Below are 18,797 nucleotides of genomic sequence, written 5' to 3'. Positions count from 1 at the left end.
GCAACAAAAAACGGAGACAAAAGCATATTTCTTAAAGGTTCCAACTTTGATAACCACAGCTCCTGCTTTTCCCAGGCAGCTCTCGGGCACAAGTGATAACCCTGCCTTTGTTTATAAAACCTGATGCTTGAAAGGACAAGAAAATATCTCTGTAAAACTCCACTTCTGACGCTGACTTCTCTCATATGAGTCAGGAAACCATGAGGTAACGCCAAAGGGCACAGAGGGTAAGCAATGAAAACTTGAACTCAACGCTGAACAAAGGAGGCAGAAGAATACATGAGAGAGGACAGTTAGTAGGACTGCAAAGGAGCACGTGGGACATCTTACATTATTAGGAAATCCAGAAATGGAAAAGAGATCGGTTTTCCTAACGTTCACGCACCAAGATTATAAGGAAAGAGTGTGATTATCGCTTGACATCATTAGGACAACATCACAGCTTTGGTTTTGTTTTAAAATTTATTTTAATCATTTTTCAAGTACAGCTTTCTAGCTTTGGTTTTATTCTTTCTACCATTTTCTCTGGTGCACACTGGCTGGTCACATGAAATAAATCTAATCACTTATTTTAGGGTCTGCTATGGACAGCCAAGAAAATTAGTCATCCTATTGGCATGCGTTGTCACACTGTTTACTTATAAATTGTTGGCTACTTTAACTTACTAGTAAACACATACAACGTGATGAAATCTCGGATTGGCAGAGGAGAGTGAAGCTACTGGCATTCAAAAGGTATTCTTTTGAGTGGACACAGGATTGGCATAATTTCTTTTCATCCATTCAGTCAGCCAAGTCTTACTGAGAAACTTCCATGTGCTATGCAATCTGTTAGGGGCTGGAGACACAGTAATAAATAGGACAGAGGCAGCCCACATCTTTAGGGGGCTTATATGTAGTGGAGCAAGAACCTCAAGTAAAGATTCAGTTATGGTAGAGTGTGTGAAAAATAACTTACAGAGACATTTTTAATATTTCTATTTCAAGCTGGGATTTGTAGAAGGGCAAAGGGTCCTTCAGAAGATTTCAAATGAAAGGGGATCACACTCTGACAACAAATAAGTCACGGATGAATTCCAAATAGTCCTCCATCCCCTAGGAATAGGGCTGGCAGTCAAACTGGGCATGAATCAACGTTCTTTCCCACATGGCGACTTGTATTTACCGTTTAAGCAGGGGAGCATGGCAAAAGTCAGTTCTAGAATAAAAAGTAAATGGAGGGGAAGGGAACAGGGAAGCGGGAGAGCCCTGGAAACACTTGGGCACAGTCTCTTGGTGTGCCTATCCCTTCTTGCACCTTGGAACACTCAAGGGCAGCTGGGAGGAGTGGTTTCCTCTGAGTCAAAAATGTCACAGTTTTATTTACTTATTCTCTATTCATTCGCTTCCTCTTCCACTTCTCCAGACCCTTTGTTTGGTTCTGAATTTTCCATGTCCTTAGTTTAATTCTAAGTTATGGCAACCAGCTCTTTTGATTACAAAATTTATTTGCTCAAATTCTAGTGTGCCTTGTCACCTCTACCCGGAAAGACCATAGGAATTTTCTCTAAAGCTTGTTCATGCAAGCCTTCAGTAGGCACCAAGCTTCCATAGGGATGCAGCATGGGATAATCTGACTTCATGACATAAATAAGCTCGTTCACTTGGAAGTAGTAGTGCTTATATCACATTAAGATGCTTATATCACATTAAAATGACTGAGTAGAGCAATGAATCTGAATTTTGTAGTAAGCTTGAACATTACTCCACAGAAAGTATTTGGACAACTCAGAAGGCCACAGCTATGGGCACCTGGTGATTGGCAGCTTCATCATGACAGTGTACCTGCTCAGGCATCACGCCTCATGCAGAGTTTTTTTGGTGAAACATCAAATCACCTAGGTGACTCATACCCTCTACAGCCCAGATTTGGTGCCCTGTGACTTCTGGTTCTTCCCAAAACTAAAATCACCCTTTGAAAGGGAAGAGATTTCAGACTATTGATGAGATTCAGGAAAATACAGCGGGGCAGCTGATGGCAACTGGGAGAACTGTGTGGGGTCCCAAGGTGCCTACTTTGAAGGGGACTGAGGCATCGTTGCCCTGTGGACAATGTTTCTTCTATCTTCTTCAATAAATGTCTTTATGTTTCATACCACACGTCTGGATGCTTTCCGGACAGGCCTCTGTGTGGTTAGCTTTATCATCAAGGTATATCCCAAATCTGGCCACTTTTTACCCCTTTTACTGCTACCTACTGCTCTAAGTTGCCACCATCCCTCACCTGGAGCACTGCACTTGCCTCCTGACTCTCTTCCTGCTTCCGTGATTGCTCCCTGCAATCTATTTTCCACTGACTAGCCAGAGTGATTTTTCTAAATGTAAGTCAAATGCTGCTGCTCCTCCAGTCTGAACTCTCCAATGTGCTCCCAATCTTTCTTCTGGTCCCACCTCTTACATCTCATTATTCTTTTACCTCACAGAGCAACTCCTAAAACTCGCCCCCTTGCCATTCCTCCAATATTCAGAGCACCATCTGCCCCAGGTCCTTTGCATTGGTGCTTTCTTCTGCTTGGCAAACTGTCACAAATATATGCCTGCCAATTCCCACATCTCCAGGCTCTGCTTCAAATTGCATCTTCCTAATATGGCCAACCTGAAACACTCTGTTTAGTACTACAACCTCACTCTATCCAGTGCTCCCAATTTTCCTTACTCTGTCTTTCTTGTTCATTTTTTTTACTAGCACTTAGCACCTTAAAACCTACTACATAATTTACTTATTTATTATATATTTTTATATACATATTTTAAATTTTATTTTTCAATTTACTAGTTTTTTTAAAGATTTTATTTATTTATTTTTAAAGAGGGAAGGGAGAGAGATAGAGAGAGAGGGAGAGAAACATCAATGTGCGGTTGCTGGGGGTTATGGCCTGCAACCCAGGCATGTACCCTGGCTGGGAATTGAACCTGGGACACTTTGGTTCCCAGCCCGCGCTCCATCCACTGAGCTACGCCAGCCAGGGCTACTTATTTATTATATTTAATGTTGGTTTCTCCTTACTAAATTAGTAAGCCTACAGAGCTCCAATATCTTCCCTGTGTAGCCTGAGCTTTTCCCATAGGAATCTCTTTATTGGATATATCACTTCCTCACCCCCTACACTTATTCATGCTGGTGCTAAAGTAATCAACTTGGAGTTTGGGATCTGATGTGAGTCATGTATGCTTACCGGCATCAAAGATTAATGTATCACCTTTCCTAAGGATGCTTGCATGTTCAACTTTAGGTTCAACTGTGGAACAAATAGCCTTGCTCTTCATGAAAGGAGGTGGGTAAGTGAAGGGTGGAGGTGGGCACGAAAATGTTTGTTGTTTTGTTACGACCTTGACTGAAATCTGAACTCTTTATATAGACTGTTGGCATTTTGTCAGCTTTACTCCGACTTTTCAGTGGAAGGTAAATACTACACTAAATAGGGTCTAAATGGGGTTGGCGAACTATGACTACCACCTGTTTTCATAAAAAATCTTTTTGGAACACAGCACTGGTCATTTTTTAATATATCGTCTATATGTGCTTTCACGGTACAATGGCAGAGTTGAGTAGTTGCAACAGAGACCTCAAATATTTACCATCTGGCCTTCACAGGAGAATTTTGCCAATTCATGCTCTAGAAGAACCCTGGCAGCTGTGGAAGTGACCTAATAGCCTGGAATTTAGTTTAACAGCTCAGTTCAACAGACATTCATTGAATTGTACTGTGTTCAAGGTGCCAGAGTTGGAAGCAAGGAAGATAAGGAAACGGGGTATCTTTATGGAACACTTCTACTCGTGATTCCTACTTTGATTCAAATTATTGAATAGTTTCCCCCCAAATTTCATCATGAAAAGTTTTGAAATACAGAAAAGTATTTAAAAATCTTATGATGAGCACCCATACATCGCCATCTAGATTCTATAATTATATTTTACATTTGCTTTGTCATCTAGCTGTTTATGTATCTCTCTATCCATCTATCTCTCCCCCTTACTGGTATTACTACTATTGATACTGTTAGTTTTTGTGCAAAGTAAGTTGCAGCCATCAGTGTACTTCACCTGTAAACACCACAGTATACAAAACATTAACTAGAGATGAATTCAAATTAGCCTTTATTTTAACTCCAATACTATGATCTTGAAAGCAACCTTTAATTGACCAGAAGATACTATCTTACGAAAACTGAAAACTGAGAAAAGTTATCAGGGTAACTGAAGTAGTAACAAGGGGAATCATTTACCTAAATTTCTCTTATTTCCCTGGTTCAGAGATGAATTGGCCTTTCAGGGTGAAGAGTGTTTTGCTTGTGATTAATTCTAGGAAAGTTCTGGAGCTCATAAAAAGGGTCACAAGCCATTCTTTCCTGGCACGCTGCCCAAAGCCATGGGAAAGACCAGAACACAGTTATGAGTTTTGTGCAACAGTTGATTACGTGCAGCTTCTGGGTCAGAACCCTGGTTAATGGGACAGACTAGCTCTGTGTACATTGCTCTCATGATGGTGGAAATGGGAGTTACATATCCCCATCTTCTCTGGATATATGGATGTTCTCAATCATAGTAATGGCTCTCACAAACCAATGTTTACAAAATAATGAGTCCCAGATTTGGAGACAATTGCTTTTCTGGGTTCAGTGAGTTTGAATCCCTAATATGGAATAGTTCAGAGATATTTATCATTTAATGAACAACAGCTACAGTGCCCTGGGAGGCACATCACGAAAGACTGACCAATGGGCAAGAAAGAGTTCTTTAGTTGCCTGCTTGAAGGAGAAAACATGCAAATAATGAAATGTACAAGATGTCCATATATTTCTATAAAATATATCTGTGAGAAGAAGAAAACTAAGAAGTCATGCAGAAGAGAAAAATATAATTTTAGCAAAAAAGTTCAAATAAAATCTATTGCTTACATAGGCATCTTTAAAGATTATAATGCTGCCCTGGCTGGTGTATCTCAGTGGACTGAGCACGGGCCGCGAACCAAAGTGTCGCAGGTTTGATTCCCAGTCAGGGTACATGCCTGGGTTGCAGGCCATGACCCCCAGCAACCGCACATTGATGTTTCTCTCTCTCTCTCTCTATCTCCCTCTCTTCCCTCTCTAAAAATAAATAAATAAAATCTTTAAAAAAATAAAAAAATAAATGATTAAAAAAAAGATTATAATGCTGTTATTTGGAATTACTTAGGGAAGGCCCTCTTCATTGTCATATCAGCATGGAGTTTCCTTTGTTCCCAGGGTTCCAAAGACCATCGAAGGTCTATGTACACACTCATATCCAGTTGCCTGCTTCACGTCTCCATCTGGGTGACAAAGAACGGTGAGAAAAGTGCTCAAAGCTCTTTGTCACATTTCTGAGCTCAGAAGTGGGCCCTTCTATAGTGCAATGTTACATGCCCCATATTCTATGTGTAAAAATTCGTCCCCTCCTAACTTTGGTTTTCCTTACTTTAAGTGTTCTAGCTTTTCAGGCCTGATAATGCATGCCCTTGGACTTAGCCTCTACCTGTCACTGGTTTCCCAAACTGAAGAAGGAAGGGAAGCTCCCACCGCTGTTACAGTTTTGGAGGTGGAGGGGATTCTAAGGCCCAGAGAAAGCTTTGAAAGGGTGATAAACTGAGAACTCCTGCAAGAGTATCACATATCCAGTATAGAAGTGGGTACAAATGCATAGTGAAGTCATTCTCTCCTGTTTTCCTTTATTATGAAGCTGCCCCTGTGAATGCTACTTGTAGCAGAGGAGACTTTCTGGACACCTGAACTCCAAAGGTTACTGCTATGGCCGGTGGGACCCCACAATTAACCTCTCAAGTCTATTTTAATAATTGTTGATCTTGGTGGATGGCTGGTTGCCTTGGTAATAACATTTAAATGGATGTATGTACTTTCTAATAGGGCAAATATTTATAGGAGTTTTCCTTTAGCCCAGAGAACTTTGAAAATCCACCTCATGTCTCCTGTCTCATAAAAGCATATTTCTCAGTTAGCTATTATCACGAAACAAATGACCTGAAACCTGAATGGCTTAAAACAACCATTTTTATTTGCTTACAATTCTGTGGGTCCAGAAGTTAGGAAGGACTCAGCACCTGCATCAGCTGGGGCTAGAGGATCTACTTCTAAGATGGCTTCTTTGTCTACATGTCTAGTTCCTCAGTGTCCTTGGCCTCTGTCTCTTTCTTCACATGGCATTTCTTCCTCCAGGACCTCTCCACCATGTGGCATGGGTTTCTCTCAAAATGGTAGCCTCAAGGCCATTGCTATTCTTATACAGCAACTGGCTTCCAAGAGGCAAGAAGCAGAAGCTGCCTGGCCATTTCAGAACCACACCCAGAATTGGCACAGTATCACTTCCACCATATTGCACTGGTCAAACCAGCCACAGGCCCTGCCTAGACTCAAGAAGAGGAGAGGACACTCCATGGGGGGAATGTCAAGGTCACATTGCAGAAAAAGACAGGTGTGATGGGAAAAACTGTTGGGGCCATCTTAGGAAAGAGAATCTTTCAAAGGAAGGTAGACTGTGACTCTAGTTAAGAATGCGTAAGTGCAACGATTGCTGGGTCAAACATCTCACCCAGACTTGAAGGAATGAAAAGGGAAGTTTTCCCAGAGTGATATCCAAACTGAGAGCTGAAACATGAATGTGGATAAGCCAGATCAGGACAGAGAAAGTTCCAGACAGAAGCTCAGCAAGCCAACAAGAGGGAGAATACATATTGCAGAGCCAAAATGAAGTTCAGCATGGTGGGAAAAGGGGGTGCCTGTGTGTGTGTGTGTGTGTGTGTGTGTGTGGTCAGTCCTTGAGCAGGTATCGTTGTGTTGAGGGTTAATGACATCCCAGGACTTACTCTTGAGAGCAATGAAGTCATAGGTAGGTATTCCATTTCCCTGTGAGTTGGAGAGTGATAGGCTTGAAGGCAAGAGTGGAGTGGCTATCAGAGAAGCTGGATGATGGCAGTCAAAATGGGAATGACTTAAGAGATTAGAAGCAGAATCCATAGATTTCAAGGTGAAAGAGTGAGTAGGGAGCTTGTGTTTCAGGCTCAGATGATTGGCTAAATGGTGAGCTTTATGGTAAGAAAGGCAGAAGCATTTACTAAAGCTTGCAAAGTGCCAGACAGAGAGTCCATGCTTCTATTTTATTTGGAGACAGTTGCAGAAATACGTATAATGATGATATAAGCCACAATACTTTATTTCATTGCACTTTTAGTGCTCATGTGTATTATCTCATGTAACCTTGAATCATCTAAGCAAGGTGGGGAGGGAGTCTGAGCCCCACTGACATATAAGAAATCCAGGGGAAAGTCTTTGTTCCACTACTAACCTCTTTTAGAGCAGGGGTGTGCAGGCCAGGCCTGCAGCCACCTCTGGTTCACTAACTAGTTTTTACAGCCTGCAAGCTAAGAATAGTTTTAACATTTTTAAGTGGTGGAAATAAAAAATCAAAAGAGGAATAACATTTCTGGACAAGTGAAACTCAAATTTCAGTATCCACAATTAAGGTTTCATTGAGACAGCCACACCCATTTGTGATGTTTAGACAACAGAAACATACCCCTGGTACCCTGATTAGAATCCTAGCAATGAAGGAGGAGGAGGAGGAGGAGGAGGAGGAAGGGGAGAGGAAGAGGAAGAAGAGGAGGAGGAAGAAGAAGTGGAGGAAGAAGAAGAATCCTAGCAGTGAACTAGATCCCTTTACTGGCTTCTGTAACTCCGCCCTCCCCTGGGAAAACTCTCCAATACCCCCGCCCCCACTCCTCCACCCCATTCTAAGTGGCAAACAGCAGGCAACCTATTTATGCAACAAACAATTGTGTAGTGCTTTGAACCTACCAAGTTCATTTAATTCTCATCACAACTCTAGGAGGTTGTGTTGTATTATCAGCAACATCCTCATTTTACAGTGGAAAAAATGAACCACTTGCAAAAGGTCACGCTGCTAACAAGTTGTGGAGGTAGGATGCAAATCCTGGCAGGCTCTATGGGCTGCCTGGCAGGTGGACTCCAGTTAAAGGCAGGTTTCCTAAGGAGTTGAGCTGGGACCCTCACCTTGATCAGAGCACCTCTTCGGCCCACACATCCTCTGAGGGACAGCCCCGCCCCGCCCCCCTCCCCCCCCCACACACCGCCAGGGCAGGAGGGGCGCAGAGGCTAAATGGCGGCTTGCAATTGAGCTGGCAGGGGAGGGCGGAGCAAGAACACCCGCACAGTGTCAATAAGGAGTGTCGCCCCTGCCCAAGGCCCCCGAGACCCACGAACTACCGCCTCCGCCTCCCGCCTCCTTGTGTCTGCGAAGTGCTGAGTCACAGTGATGTGGCTTCCCCACGCCTTTCCTGCACGCTGCTTCCTTGCACTCCGCCTGCTGTCTGCATCCGCACCCCCTGCACAGGTTCCAGCCGAGGCTTCGTGAGTACCTGGGTGTCCGCGGGGTAGCCAGGGGCGGGGGGTGGGAGGTGGGGGGCTGGGGGCGTGGAGGCGTGGAGGCGGGGCGCTGTGCATCAGGGTGCAGTAGCCCCGGCTTCCCCATCCCACTGCAGATGCCTAGGGGAGTTCACATGGGAGATGGCTAGAGATGCTTAGCAGTTCTTTGCAATTAGGGGAAAGGGGTAGCCGACTCCTCTTTCTGCAAAGCGCTGTGATCTGGGAGTTGCTGGTAGGTTCTTCACACGCAAAGAATTTATTTATTTATTTATAACTGTTTTCATTTTAAAATTTTCATTGTTTATGCTATTGCCGTTGTTCCTGCTTTTCTGTGTTTTCCCACCTCCACTCGGCCCCACCCTCTCCCCCTCTCCCCTCCCTCAATCAATCCCCTTATCCTGGTTGGTGACTGTGGGTCACGCATAAATGTTCTTTGGTTAATCCCTTCATCATCTTCCATGCAGTCTGCACGCCCCCTCAACCCAGCAGCTGTCAGTCTGTTCCATGTATCTAACGTGCATAAAATGTATTTGTCGGAGCCTGGAAGGATCCCAAAATAGTTCAGATGTGGGCAAAATACTTTTGAAGTGCTTGTTTGTAGGTGATGGCTATTCTGTACGCAGTCATCTGAGGCTTGAGTTTATTTCTGTGCCTGACAATTCAGTACCCAATTACTATTGATTACCTGCTCCTCTTACAGTGGGCCTTGACTGACAGGGGAGGACATTGCCAGGTCGAGTGCTTTAAATAACAGCAGCTGACTGACCTTAGAGTGCTGGCAGAAAAACTGAGGAAAGAGAGGCTTAGCAGTCACACAACTGGTACATGGTGAAGCTGGGATGCAAATGCAGGCTGTCTAGCTCCAGGGTTTATGCTTCTTGCTAAAGCGTCTGTTGGTTTGGCTAGGAATCTTTGAAGGAATGGATTCTATTTCTCTGGAAGGAGAGTTTTAGGGATTGGGGTAACTGTCTGCAAGCACTTGAAGAGGAAAAAGGACCGATTATACTTGTTCTATGCTCGGTCCTGAAATCCTTTGCTCTTGAACACTTCATGAGAAAGCGCAAAGATTTCTTGCCAGAAAAGTAGGTCCTGAACTTCAGGGATAGGTGGGTCTTGGAATTTGATGACCCTCAAAGATTCCTTTCAGTGCCATGATCTTCAGCATTCTGGAGACTCACAGGCCTCTTGTTTTTTTTCTCAGTGTTCCCTATGTCACCGTGCAGAGCACTCTCAGCCTCGCTGGTAGCACCTTCCTCACGGGGCAGTGGATGGGAAGCAGGCTAAGAGATTTCAGTGAGGTAAAGCAGGTAAAGTGCCCATATCGCTAAACCTTGTAAGAAGATGGCTAGAGGATCGTATGAGGTAACAACTGTAAATACTCAGTGGCTGGGAACCTAGTAAGGACTCGTACAGGTTCACCCTCATGACTGCTGTATAAAACATTTAACCCACATCTCATACATAGTAAGCAATCACTAAATTGTAGCCGTTAGCATTTTGGGAAAGTCTCAGTTTAATATTCCTTATTTTGTATTCCTTGGATGTGACTGAGGGCTTAGTGACTTCTCTGTTTTGTTGTCCCTCCTTTTGCCCTCCAGCCTCTACAGGTCAGCATCAGAGCAGCCTCTTTTGGGACTTTGACATGGTATCCTCCAAGAAGGTCACCCTCTCGGTGCTCAGCCAGGAACAGTCAGAAGGGGTTGGAGCAAGGGTCCGCAGAGGCATTGGCAGACCTGAGGTATGTTGGTTTGGTGCTGTTTTGTGCTTTTGTTTTTGCAGAAGGGACTGGTGGGACACTGAGGGCAAACTTGGGAATAGAGGGCCCAACCATCATGAACTTCTCTGGGGGACCAAAGGAGCCAAGTCTAAACTTAGCATTTGGGATCCCCACCAAAAGGGGATTTCTGTATCATGGATATAGAGATCCTGGGCAGAAGCTGCCGCTGAGCTTCAGGAAACATCTCTGCACACCTACATCCCATCGGCCTCAGCATGTGTATCACCAAGCATACCTATGACATGCCCCGAAGTTTACATGCCCATAAGTGAAACCACCAGGGAGTAACCCTGGGTCTCAATTCCAAATTTCTAGGAGAGAGAGACTCTGATTGGCTTGGCTTGGATCAAGTCTATACCCTTGGCCGGTCAGCCATTGCCAGGGATTTGGGTTCATAGAGAGACTGCTGGGATCCAACTTTGTGGACCTCTTTTGATGGGCTGGGGGTAAGTAGGGGCTACCAGAGAAGGCAACCACAGGTTGTATAAATGTCTCTCAACATTGGAGAATGCCTTCATTTGAAAATAATGGGAGATATAGGACTTGTAGAGAAGAAAATCTTACTTGCACAGAAAGGTATTAAATGATGGTTATAACCCAGGGAATACTATACCCAGCACCATAGCAGATTCCAAAAACATACTTTTTTATTGAGGTGTAATTGACATATAACACTATTATTGATTTCAGGTGTACAACATAGTGACTTGATAGTTGTATAAATTGTGAAATGGTCACCACAGTAAGTCTAGTTCACATCTGCCACCGTACATAATTAACAAAAAGTTTTTATTGTTGTGATGAGGACTTTTAAAATCTCTTGGCAACTTTCAAATATGCAGTGCAGTATGTTAATTATAGTTGCCATACTGTACATTACATCCCATGACTTATTTATAACGGGAAGTTTGTAACTCTTAACCTTCTTTACCCATTTCACTCACCCCACCCCCCATCTCTGGCAAACAGCAATCTGTTCTCTGTATCTATGACCTTGTTTTGTATTTTTTGCTTGTTTTAGATTTCACACATAAGTGAGATCATATAGTATTTGTCTATCTCTGCCTTATATTGCTTAGCATCAAACATTCAAGGTCCATTCATATGGTCATAAATGGTAAATTTTCCTTTTTATGGCTGAATAATATTCCATTGCCTATAATACATAGCACATCTTCTGTGTCCGTTCATCCATGGTTGCTTTCATGTCTCGGCTATTGTAAATAATGCTGCAACAAACATGGGAGTGCAGATATCTTTTGGGGTTAGGGTTTTCATTTGAATTAATACCCAGAGGTGGGATTGCTGGATTCTATGCCAGTCCCATTTTCAATTTTTTGAGGAACCTGCATACTGTTTTCCACAGTGGCTGCACCAATTTGCATTCCCACCAACAGTGCATGAGGGCTTTCTTTTCTCTACATCCTTGCTAATACTTGTGTCTTGTCTTTTTGATAAGAGCCATTCTAACAGGTGTGAGATAATATCTCATTGTGGTTTTGCTTTGCATTTCCCTGATGTGTAGTGCAATGCAAATAAAGAAAGAAATATGCTAGGGAAATAGATTTGTTTTAAAATGTGAGGTTGGTTTGTTCTTCTTCTTAAAATCTGCTCTGATATTCTCACACTCTTTTTATCACTAGCTTCCTCTTTAACTATGAATATTTTTTGAGGTCTATCAACATTGTTTTCCATAAGACAGAGGCAAACAAGATTATTGAAAGGACTAAATGCACAGCAGATGTTGGGCGAATGCAGATGGATGTGGTATCATATGCTACAAGGCCACATCACTAACAGAACAGTTGTAAAGAATTTGGATACTCATCAGTAAACCCATTATTGTATGTTGAGGCTAGCTAATACTTTAATTACTCCATTTGTCAGGAACACATCTGCTGAGGGTTTCTACATTTTTTTTTTTAACTTGCAAACCCCTTTGGTGGTCTGGTAAAACCCATCACTTCCTTCTCAGAATAATGTTTTTTAGATGCATAAAATAAAATACATAGGATTACCATGGAAAACTTTATATTGACATATGGTGAGCAAAAGACTACAAAACAAATTTGTAATCTAATAGTTTTACACTCCACAACAAGACTTGGTGGTAATTCTAACTACTTAATTTCAAAACTGTGAAGAGCGTGAACAGTAGTTCAGTATAACTGCAACAACTGTAACATCATATGAAAGTAGCTTTGACTTGTATTGGTGACCAAGTCAGGTACTGGTAATTTACTGTGGTTCTTTGGCTACATTCATAATTTAAGGAAGTGTTAAATTTCATTCTGGTGATGGATGAGAGTGACTATTGCACACCAATGTGGATGCACTTAATACCACTACAATGATACAGTGGTTAAAATGGTAAAATTTATGTTATGTATACTTTACTACAAAAAACCCAGAAGAAGAAATTTTCAGTTAGAGGTTAGTAAAAATAAGGATATAATTTTTTTCCAGCCAAGTTTATAGCCCCTGAATTCTCCCCATGGTGCGCAGTTAAGAGTCTGTGGCTGAAAACCTATGCTTTAAAGATCCCAACATTCTATAGATAATCATATATTTTACATCATGGTGATTACTAGAATATACAATTTTGTGTCCTTATTTTTTTCATTTCACAAGGTAGCATAAGTACTTCCTATGCTGTTATTCATATGAATAATTTTTCATAGACATCATTTCAATAGCTATGACATATCCCTGTGTATGGGCCTACTATTATTCTCTTACTCATGGCCCTACTTTTGGCCATTTAGATTGTTACCATATTTTTAGCACTCTATACACTACCAACTTGCCCAGAAGTCATACCCTAACTGTCCAATCAGCAGGGAAGGAAATCTTCTATCTAACCTCAAGGCAATTACTTTTCAAACTTTTTACACCAAGGATTTGTCACTGAAGGCACATCTCATAACCTTTGGAGCCCAAGCTATTTTAGCCAAGAATTTACAACAGTGTTTAGCATCAGTGGCTCTACATAACTCGTTCCCTATGACTGTAAATATGAAGTTATAGGAATTCACCATGTTCTCACTGAGCCTTTTGGTGATGAATGATCAAGAAGAGATGGAGTGGGGCTGGCTCACAGCTTTCATTACAATTATATACGGGCTGGGCCAGCCAGGCTGGGATTTGAATGATTGCATAGCATGATGTTCATGGGGGATTTGTCCATGCTCCCAACACGAGGGAAATCCACTACTTATCTGCATTTATCTCTGCCCACTCCCCCTGCCACCGGACACTCCTTGGTGGAATGTGATTTTCCCAGGACCGCTCATATTTCTTGTTTTGTATTAAGAATTTCAACCATATTGAAATAGAGAAATAGTATACAGAATCTTCATGTACTCAGCATCCACAATGATCAACTCATGGGCAATTTTATTTGATCTATATCCCCATCCATTTCTTCCCTAAGAGTATTTTGAAGTGAACCATTTCATTTATAAATATTTCAGTTTGTGCCTCTAAAAGATAAGAACTACAATCCAATTATCACACTTAAAAATTATGAGTTCCTTAATATCATCAAATAACCTTGGTTCTGATCGACATGGCCTCTGTAGGTGACACTGTCCATTATCAGGGTCTGTAGATAGTGAGGCAAGGCAGAAGAATGTAGAGTCATAGGTGAAGTCCACCCCAGGCTGTACTGAGACCTGGACCATGTACTGACAGTTTCCTTTTGCCTTGTCATTATTACCCTCAGGCCACAGCAGGAGTGTTAAACTCATTTTCACTGGAGGCCACGTCAGCCTCGTGGTTGCTTTTAAAGGGCCAAAATAATTTTAAGACCGTATACATGTAACTACTCCTTAACTCTTAAGGAGTTGAAATTACATACGGCCCTTTGAAGGCAACCATGAGGCTGATGTGGCCCCTAGTGAAAATGAGTTTGACTCCCTTGTCAATGGAGCGTTATGAAAACGTATTGAGTCGGTCCTATCCCCAAGGAACTGACATTTCTGATAGCTACTTCCAGTGCTTCCTGACTTAAAAATGCCAGGCTGCTGGAACTTTATGATGGGAGTGCCACAGGCTTGAGGAGTGGTGGCTGCAGGTTTTGACGTGCCTTCTCAAGAGATCAAAACAAATAGCTTGGAAGCTGACGCCTGAATGTGGCAACTAAAGGATTTGGAACTGTTTGAAGGAAAGGAAATTCTCATATGGTTCCAAAACTCTGAAAGATCATCAGTTTACTATGTAGAGAGAGAAAGATGTGGATGAGTAGGAAATCAGAGTTCTCATATAAATCAGATCTTGCCTACAGGTAATATGTTTCTTTAACAATGGTGTTGAATACTTGCCAAATGTTTAGAGACTATTAGGAACTTTGATGAGGGCTAATACCTAGCCTGCAAATAATACTTTAGTACAATAGTCTAGTGCAAGATACTCTTGCTTGATGGAGAAAGAGTGTTTCTCACACTTGTCCAGTAGAGCAGTTCACCCCTCCGACTCCTTCCTCAACCAGCCCCCTGACTTCTGCAGTCTTTAAGTTGATGCCTTCCTTTGATGTTTTTGAAATAATTCAATAAATATTTTGTTCTCAATTACTCTTTAGTATTGGACTGGAGGAAACACCAGGCTGAGATGGGCTACAAAAAGATGAACTTACCCAGCTTTATAATAAGTCACAATCTACATTTTAAAGTAGAGAGACTGAGACTTGGTTAGGTAAAAAGAAACTTGCAGTAGATTGTTGACTTTGTATGTGTGTATGTACTGTATATGTACTATATATGTTTTATATATACATGTGCGTGCACCTGCGTGTGTGTTTTCCATAGGTAGTGAAAACAGTCAACACCAGAGACAGACAAAGAGAGGGTTTGGTACTTTCATTTATAGTAATATAACAGAGTAGATACCCTGAAATAAACAAACAAATACCTTAAAATTAATTAGCTTGCCAAATAAGCCAGACAAAGACAAATATCATATGATCTCACTTATATGTAGAATCTAAAGAACAATATAAATGAACAACAAAACAAAAAGAGACTCATAGACTAATTCATGTCATGGCACATATAAACTAATTACTAAAATTCTGCAGCACACCAAAAATATATTTTTTGCCTATCTAACAAAAATAGGTGTAATTTAGCCCTGGCTGGCGTAGCTCAGTGGATTGAGCGTGGACTTCAAACCAAAGTGTTGCAGGTTTGATTCCCAGTCAGGCCACATACGTGGGTTGCAGGCCACGGCCCCCAGCAACCGCACATTGATGTTTCTCTCTCTTTCTCCCTCCCTTCCCTCTCTAAAAATAAATAAATAAAATCTCTTAAAAAATAGGTATAATTTTGATTCATTCACACCGGAGGGCTATTGTTGAATTGACTGTTGTCATTTTTCATTTGACAATCTAAGGGAAAAGAGGTCAGGGCCCTGGACTACACAGTCAAGTATTATAGCACACTGGTTGAAAATTGCTTCTGTAATGGGATTATGTACCCCCACCCACTTTTAGTTGCATTAGTCCTGAGTCCCATAGGGAGGGTTTAAGTGCTGCCTTCCCTGACTGTGGGGTTGGCCATGTCACATGCTTTGACCAAATAGTATGTATTAATGTGATTGTGCATGATTGACTTGGCTCATTTTTTTTTTTTTTGCTCTGATCTTGGCTATCCGAAAATCATGTTCTAGATAGTGACCACTGTTTCAGCTTGGGAGCCAGAGTGAGAAAACATGTAGAGGCCAGCCAAGCTTAGCAGCCTTCCACAGCTTTAATGCAAATGAAAAATTTGTTTGTGAGCTATTGGGCAAAAACTTATTGTTAGATATACTGGTGCTATGAATGTTTGCAAAGAAAACCCAAAAGAAGCTACACATGAATTATGAAAATTAATAAGAGTTTAGAAATGTTCAAAATGCCTTTCTATCTACATTTCTAACCCCCAGCACCAAACTATTCAAAAACATAATTTAAAAATACTATTTATGATACCTTTAAAATTATGTTAGTTAGAAAAAAACTTAAATATATGCAAAATCTTTATGGAGAAAATAACAAGTTCTATTGAAAGACATTTTCAAAGACCTAAATCAATGGAAATAACCACATGTATGTATAGGAAAACTCAATATTATATATAACTGTCCATTATTCCCAAATTGGTTCATAGATTCACAGCAGTTTTAATCTGTTTCCACCTCTCATTTGAGCTCAAGATTTATCTTCAATTGCCTTCTAGCTTTTGCACAATACACTGGACACTAAATATCTAAAGATCCATTTATATAGGTGACACTTATGTAGATATCTCAAACTCAATGTGAATTAAAATGAAGTCACCAAGGCTGCTTCTGTTATATTCCTTGTGCTGCTGGATGGCCCTGCCATCCCCCCAGGCACTGTAGCTCTAAGTCTGGGAGTCGTCTAATGCTTCCCCCCCCACCCCATCTCTATCACCACTGCCATTGCCTTAGGCCTGGCCTTTGTCCTTGTTTGGATTATTGAAGTGACTTTCTAAATAGTCTGTCTCTCTCTTCCTTTTCCAAAGCATCTTCCACATGTGTGCTAGAGTGATCTTTCTAAATCTGATCATCTAAATGTCTCATTAAAATCCATCATCTTCAAGATGAAACCCAAACTTAAGGTGTGACCTGTCTTCTCAGCCCATCTCTTATCATAATTCCATGTGCATCTTTTGCCTCAATAGAGTCGTTTCCTTGCAGTTCTTCAAGGTTACCAAGCTCTGTCTCTGCTCTTTTTCTTGGAATAGTCTTCCTTCTTCCCTTTCTACTTGATTAACTCCTACATGTACTTTAAGACCCAGCCTAAGTGACACCCTCCCTGATCCTACCCTACTCTCATCTGTCTTCCCCCAGAGTATTTATCACCACAGTGCAATCATTGACATTCTAGTCTTGTCCCCCTGTGAGATTATGAGTCTGTTTGGGATACAGACTATATCTCGTTTGTGCTTAACTATTTAGACTTGAGATGATCTTGAGGTGTCTGTCCACTGTTGGTAGTCCTCATAAATGTTAATTCAGACCTAATCAGTGAATGAGAGAGAGAGAGAGAGAGAGAGAGAGAGAGAGAGAGAGAGAGAGAGAGAGAGGGAGAGAGGGAGAGAGAGGAGTTCCTTCCTGAAAGCAGCTTCCATTACAAAACGTTGCTCACTGGCTATGTAGTTTTCAATGAGTTTTGCTAGATCTGTTCATGAATGTAGCTCTTAGTGTGGCTTAAAAAGCATGCCTAATCTGCTGAATTTTATTTTTATTTCAGTTAAAAAATCTGGATCCATTTTTACTGTTTGATGAATTTAAAGGTGGTAGACCAGGCGGATTTCCTGATCACCCACATCGAGGTTTTGAAACAGTAAGTAAAATAATTTGACTGCAAAAGTGTATATTTTATAACTTACCTCTGTTCTTAAATTTAATAATCATTTCTAATGGAAAATTCAACTTTAGAAGCAATGAATAATAGACAAAAATTAATTTATAAGTTCTTGGCTATTGACTAGCTACTACAGAATTATAATATCTACTTTGTATAAAGTATACTCAAATGGAAATATTTACTGTTCTTAATATTCTTTGAATTTGTGCCACTGGAGACATTCCTATTTGAGCAGTTAATAAAGAGTAAGAATTAACTTCTTAAAATATTTATATAATTAAAATTTATTAGTGATAGAAGAAACTAAGATGTGATTAAAATAATTTTATATTGAAATTTGTTTCTGTGCAAGAATATTCAGAAATGTTTAACCACATGTACTATAATATTTTAAACCCAAAAGACAATCTAAGAGCACTATGAGTATTTAAACTCAGTTGTAAGGAATTGTATATAATCAAGGGGGTTGAAATAGGACATAGCCTAAAAATTAGGATAAGGATGTGTCAATACATATACATTTACAAATTTAGCTGTAAAACTTACAGAGATCCTGTTGGACATTTGTTTTCAATTTTAGATTCAGAAATAAAAGTTTGTAGCATAATATTGTGGCACTTTCAAAGATTCCTGTTCCCCACACATACATATATTCTGGGAAAATACAGGGATAGTTAATTTGTAGTTACAGAGTTTGGTCATCTGTTCTCTGAAAAAATCTGTAGTTTTGGAAACACACCAAGGATTATTAAAGGTTTTGTGTATTTATCAAGCCATTTATTGAAGGGGTAAATATTTATTGAAAGCTAGGGACATGCAAGCATTGGTGTTGGGCAATCTTTTGTATGTTAGGGTGTGTATGTTTGTGTATTGGGGAGTGAGAGGAGAAGGCAGAGGGAGGGAGGCTAACAAAAAATGAGGCCTGACCCCTGTTTGCCTCCAGGATGGTCTAGTTAAGGAAGCAAAAGATAGATTGGTAAAGAGTTCACCATTGCAGGGTAAAGGTGAAATGAACCAAGAAGCTTCTGGAAATAGTATGAATGATCAAAATAGCAGGCTCCCTTTGTCACTTAGCCATTCGCCATCAAGTTTTCCAGACAATCCCAAGAGGATGCACTTACTCTTTCATTTGGTCCCCTTAGCATTATGTTTTTACCAGGCACGCACATGAGAGCATTAGAGCTCTGTAGTGGCCTC

At 41.0% G+C, this 18,797-nt stretch overlaps 1 protein-coding gene across 4 annotated transcripts in view; it reads left to right on the top strand.

Moving 5' to 3' along the window:
• The first annotated feature begins 8,168 nt into the window (after positions 1–8,168).
• PIR (pirin) overlaps positions 8,169–18,797 on the top strand; it is an 83,118-nt gene continuing 72,489 nt past the window's right edge. Inside the window, exons 1-3 of one of the 4 annotated variants that reach the window (XM_036016772.1) lie at positions 8,169–8,438; positions 10,053–10,192; positions 17,484–17,576. In XM_036016772.1, the coding sequence (XP_035872665.1) occupies positions 8,345–8,438; positions 10,053–10,192; positions 17,484–17,576 (327 nt within the window). In that variant the 5' untranslated portion in view covers positions 8,169–8,344. Of the gene's footprint in view, positions 8,440–8,561; positions 8,687–10,052; positions 10,193–17,483; positions 17,577–18,797 lie in introns of those variants that run through there. The other 3 variants (XM_036016771.1, XM_028523259.2, XM_036016773.1) reach the window with 3 other exon arrangements.

The sequence above is a fragment of the Phyllostomus discolor genome, chromosome X, assembly GCF_004126475.2.
Source record: "Phyllostomus discolor isolate MPI-MPIP mPhyDis1 chromosome X, mPhyDis1.pri.v3, whole genome shotgun sequence".
NCBI classification, from domain to species: domain Eukaryota; kingdom Metazoa; phylum Chordata; class Mammalia; order Chiroptera; family Phyllostomidae; genus Phyllostomus; species Phyllostomus discolor.
The sequence above is the reverse complement of the archived record's forward strand: the minus strand, read 5'-3'. Positions and strand labels throughout refer to the sequence as shown.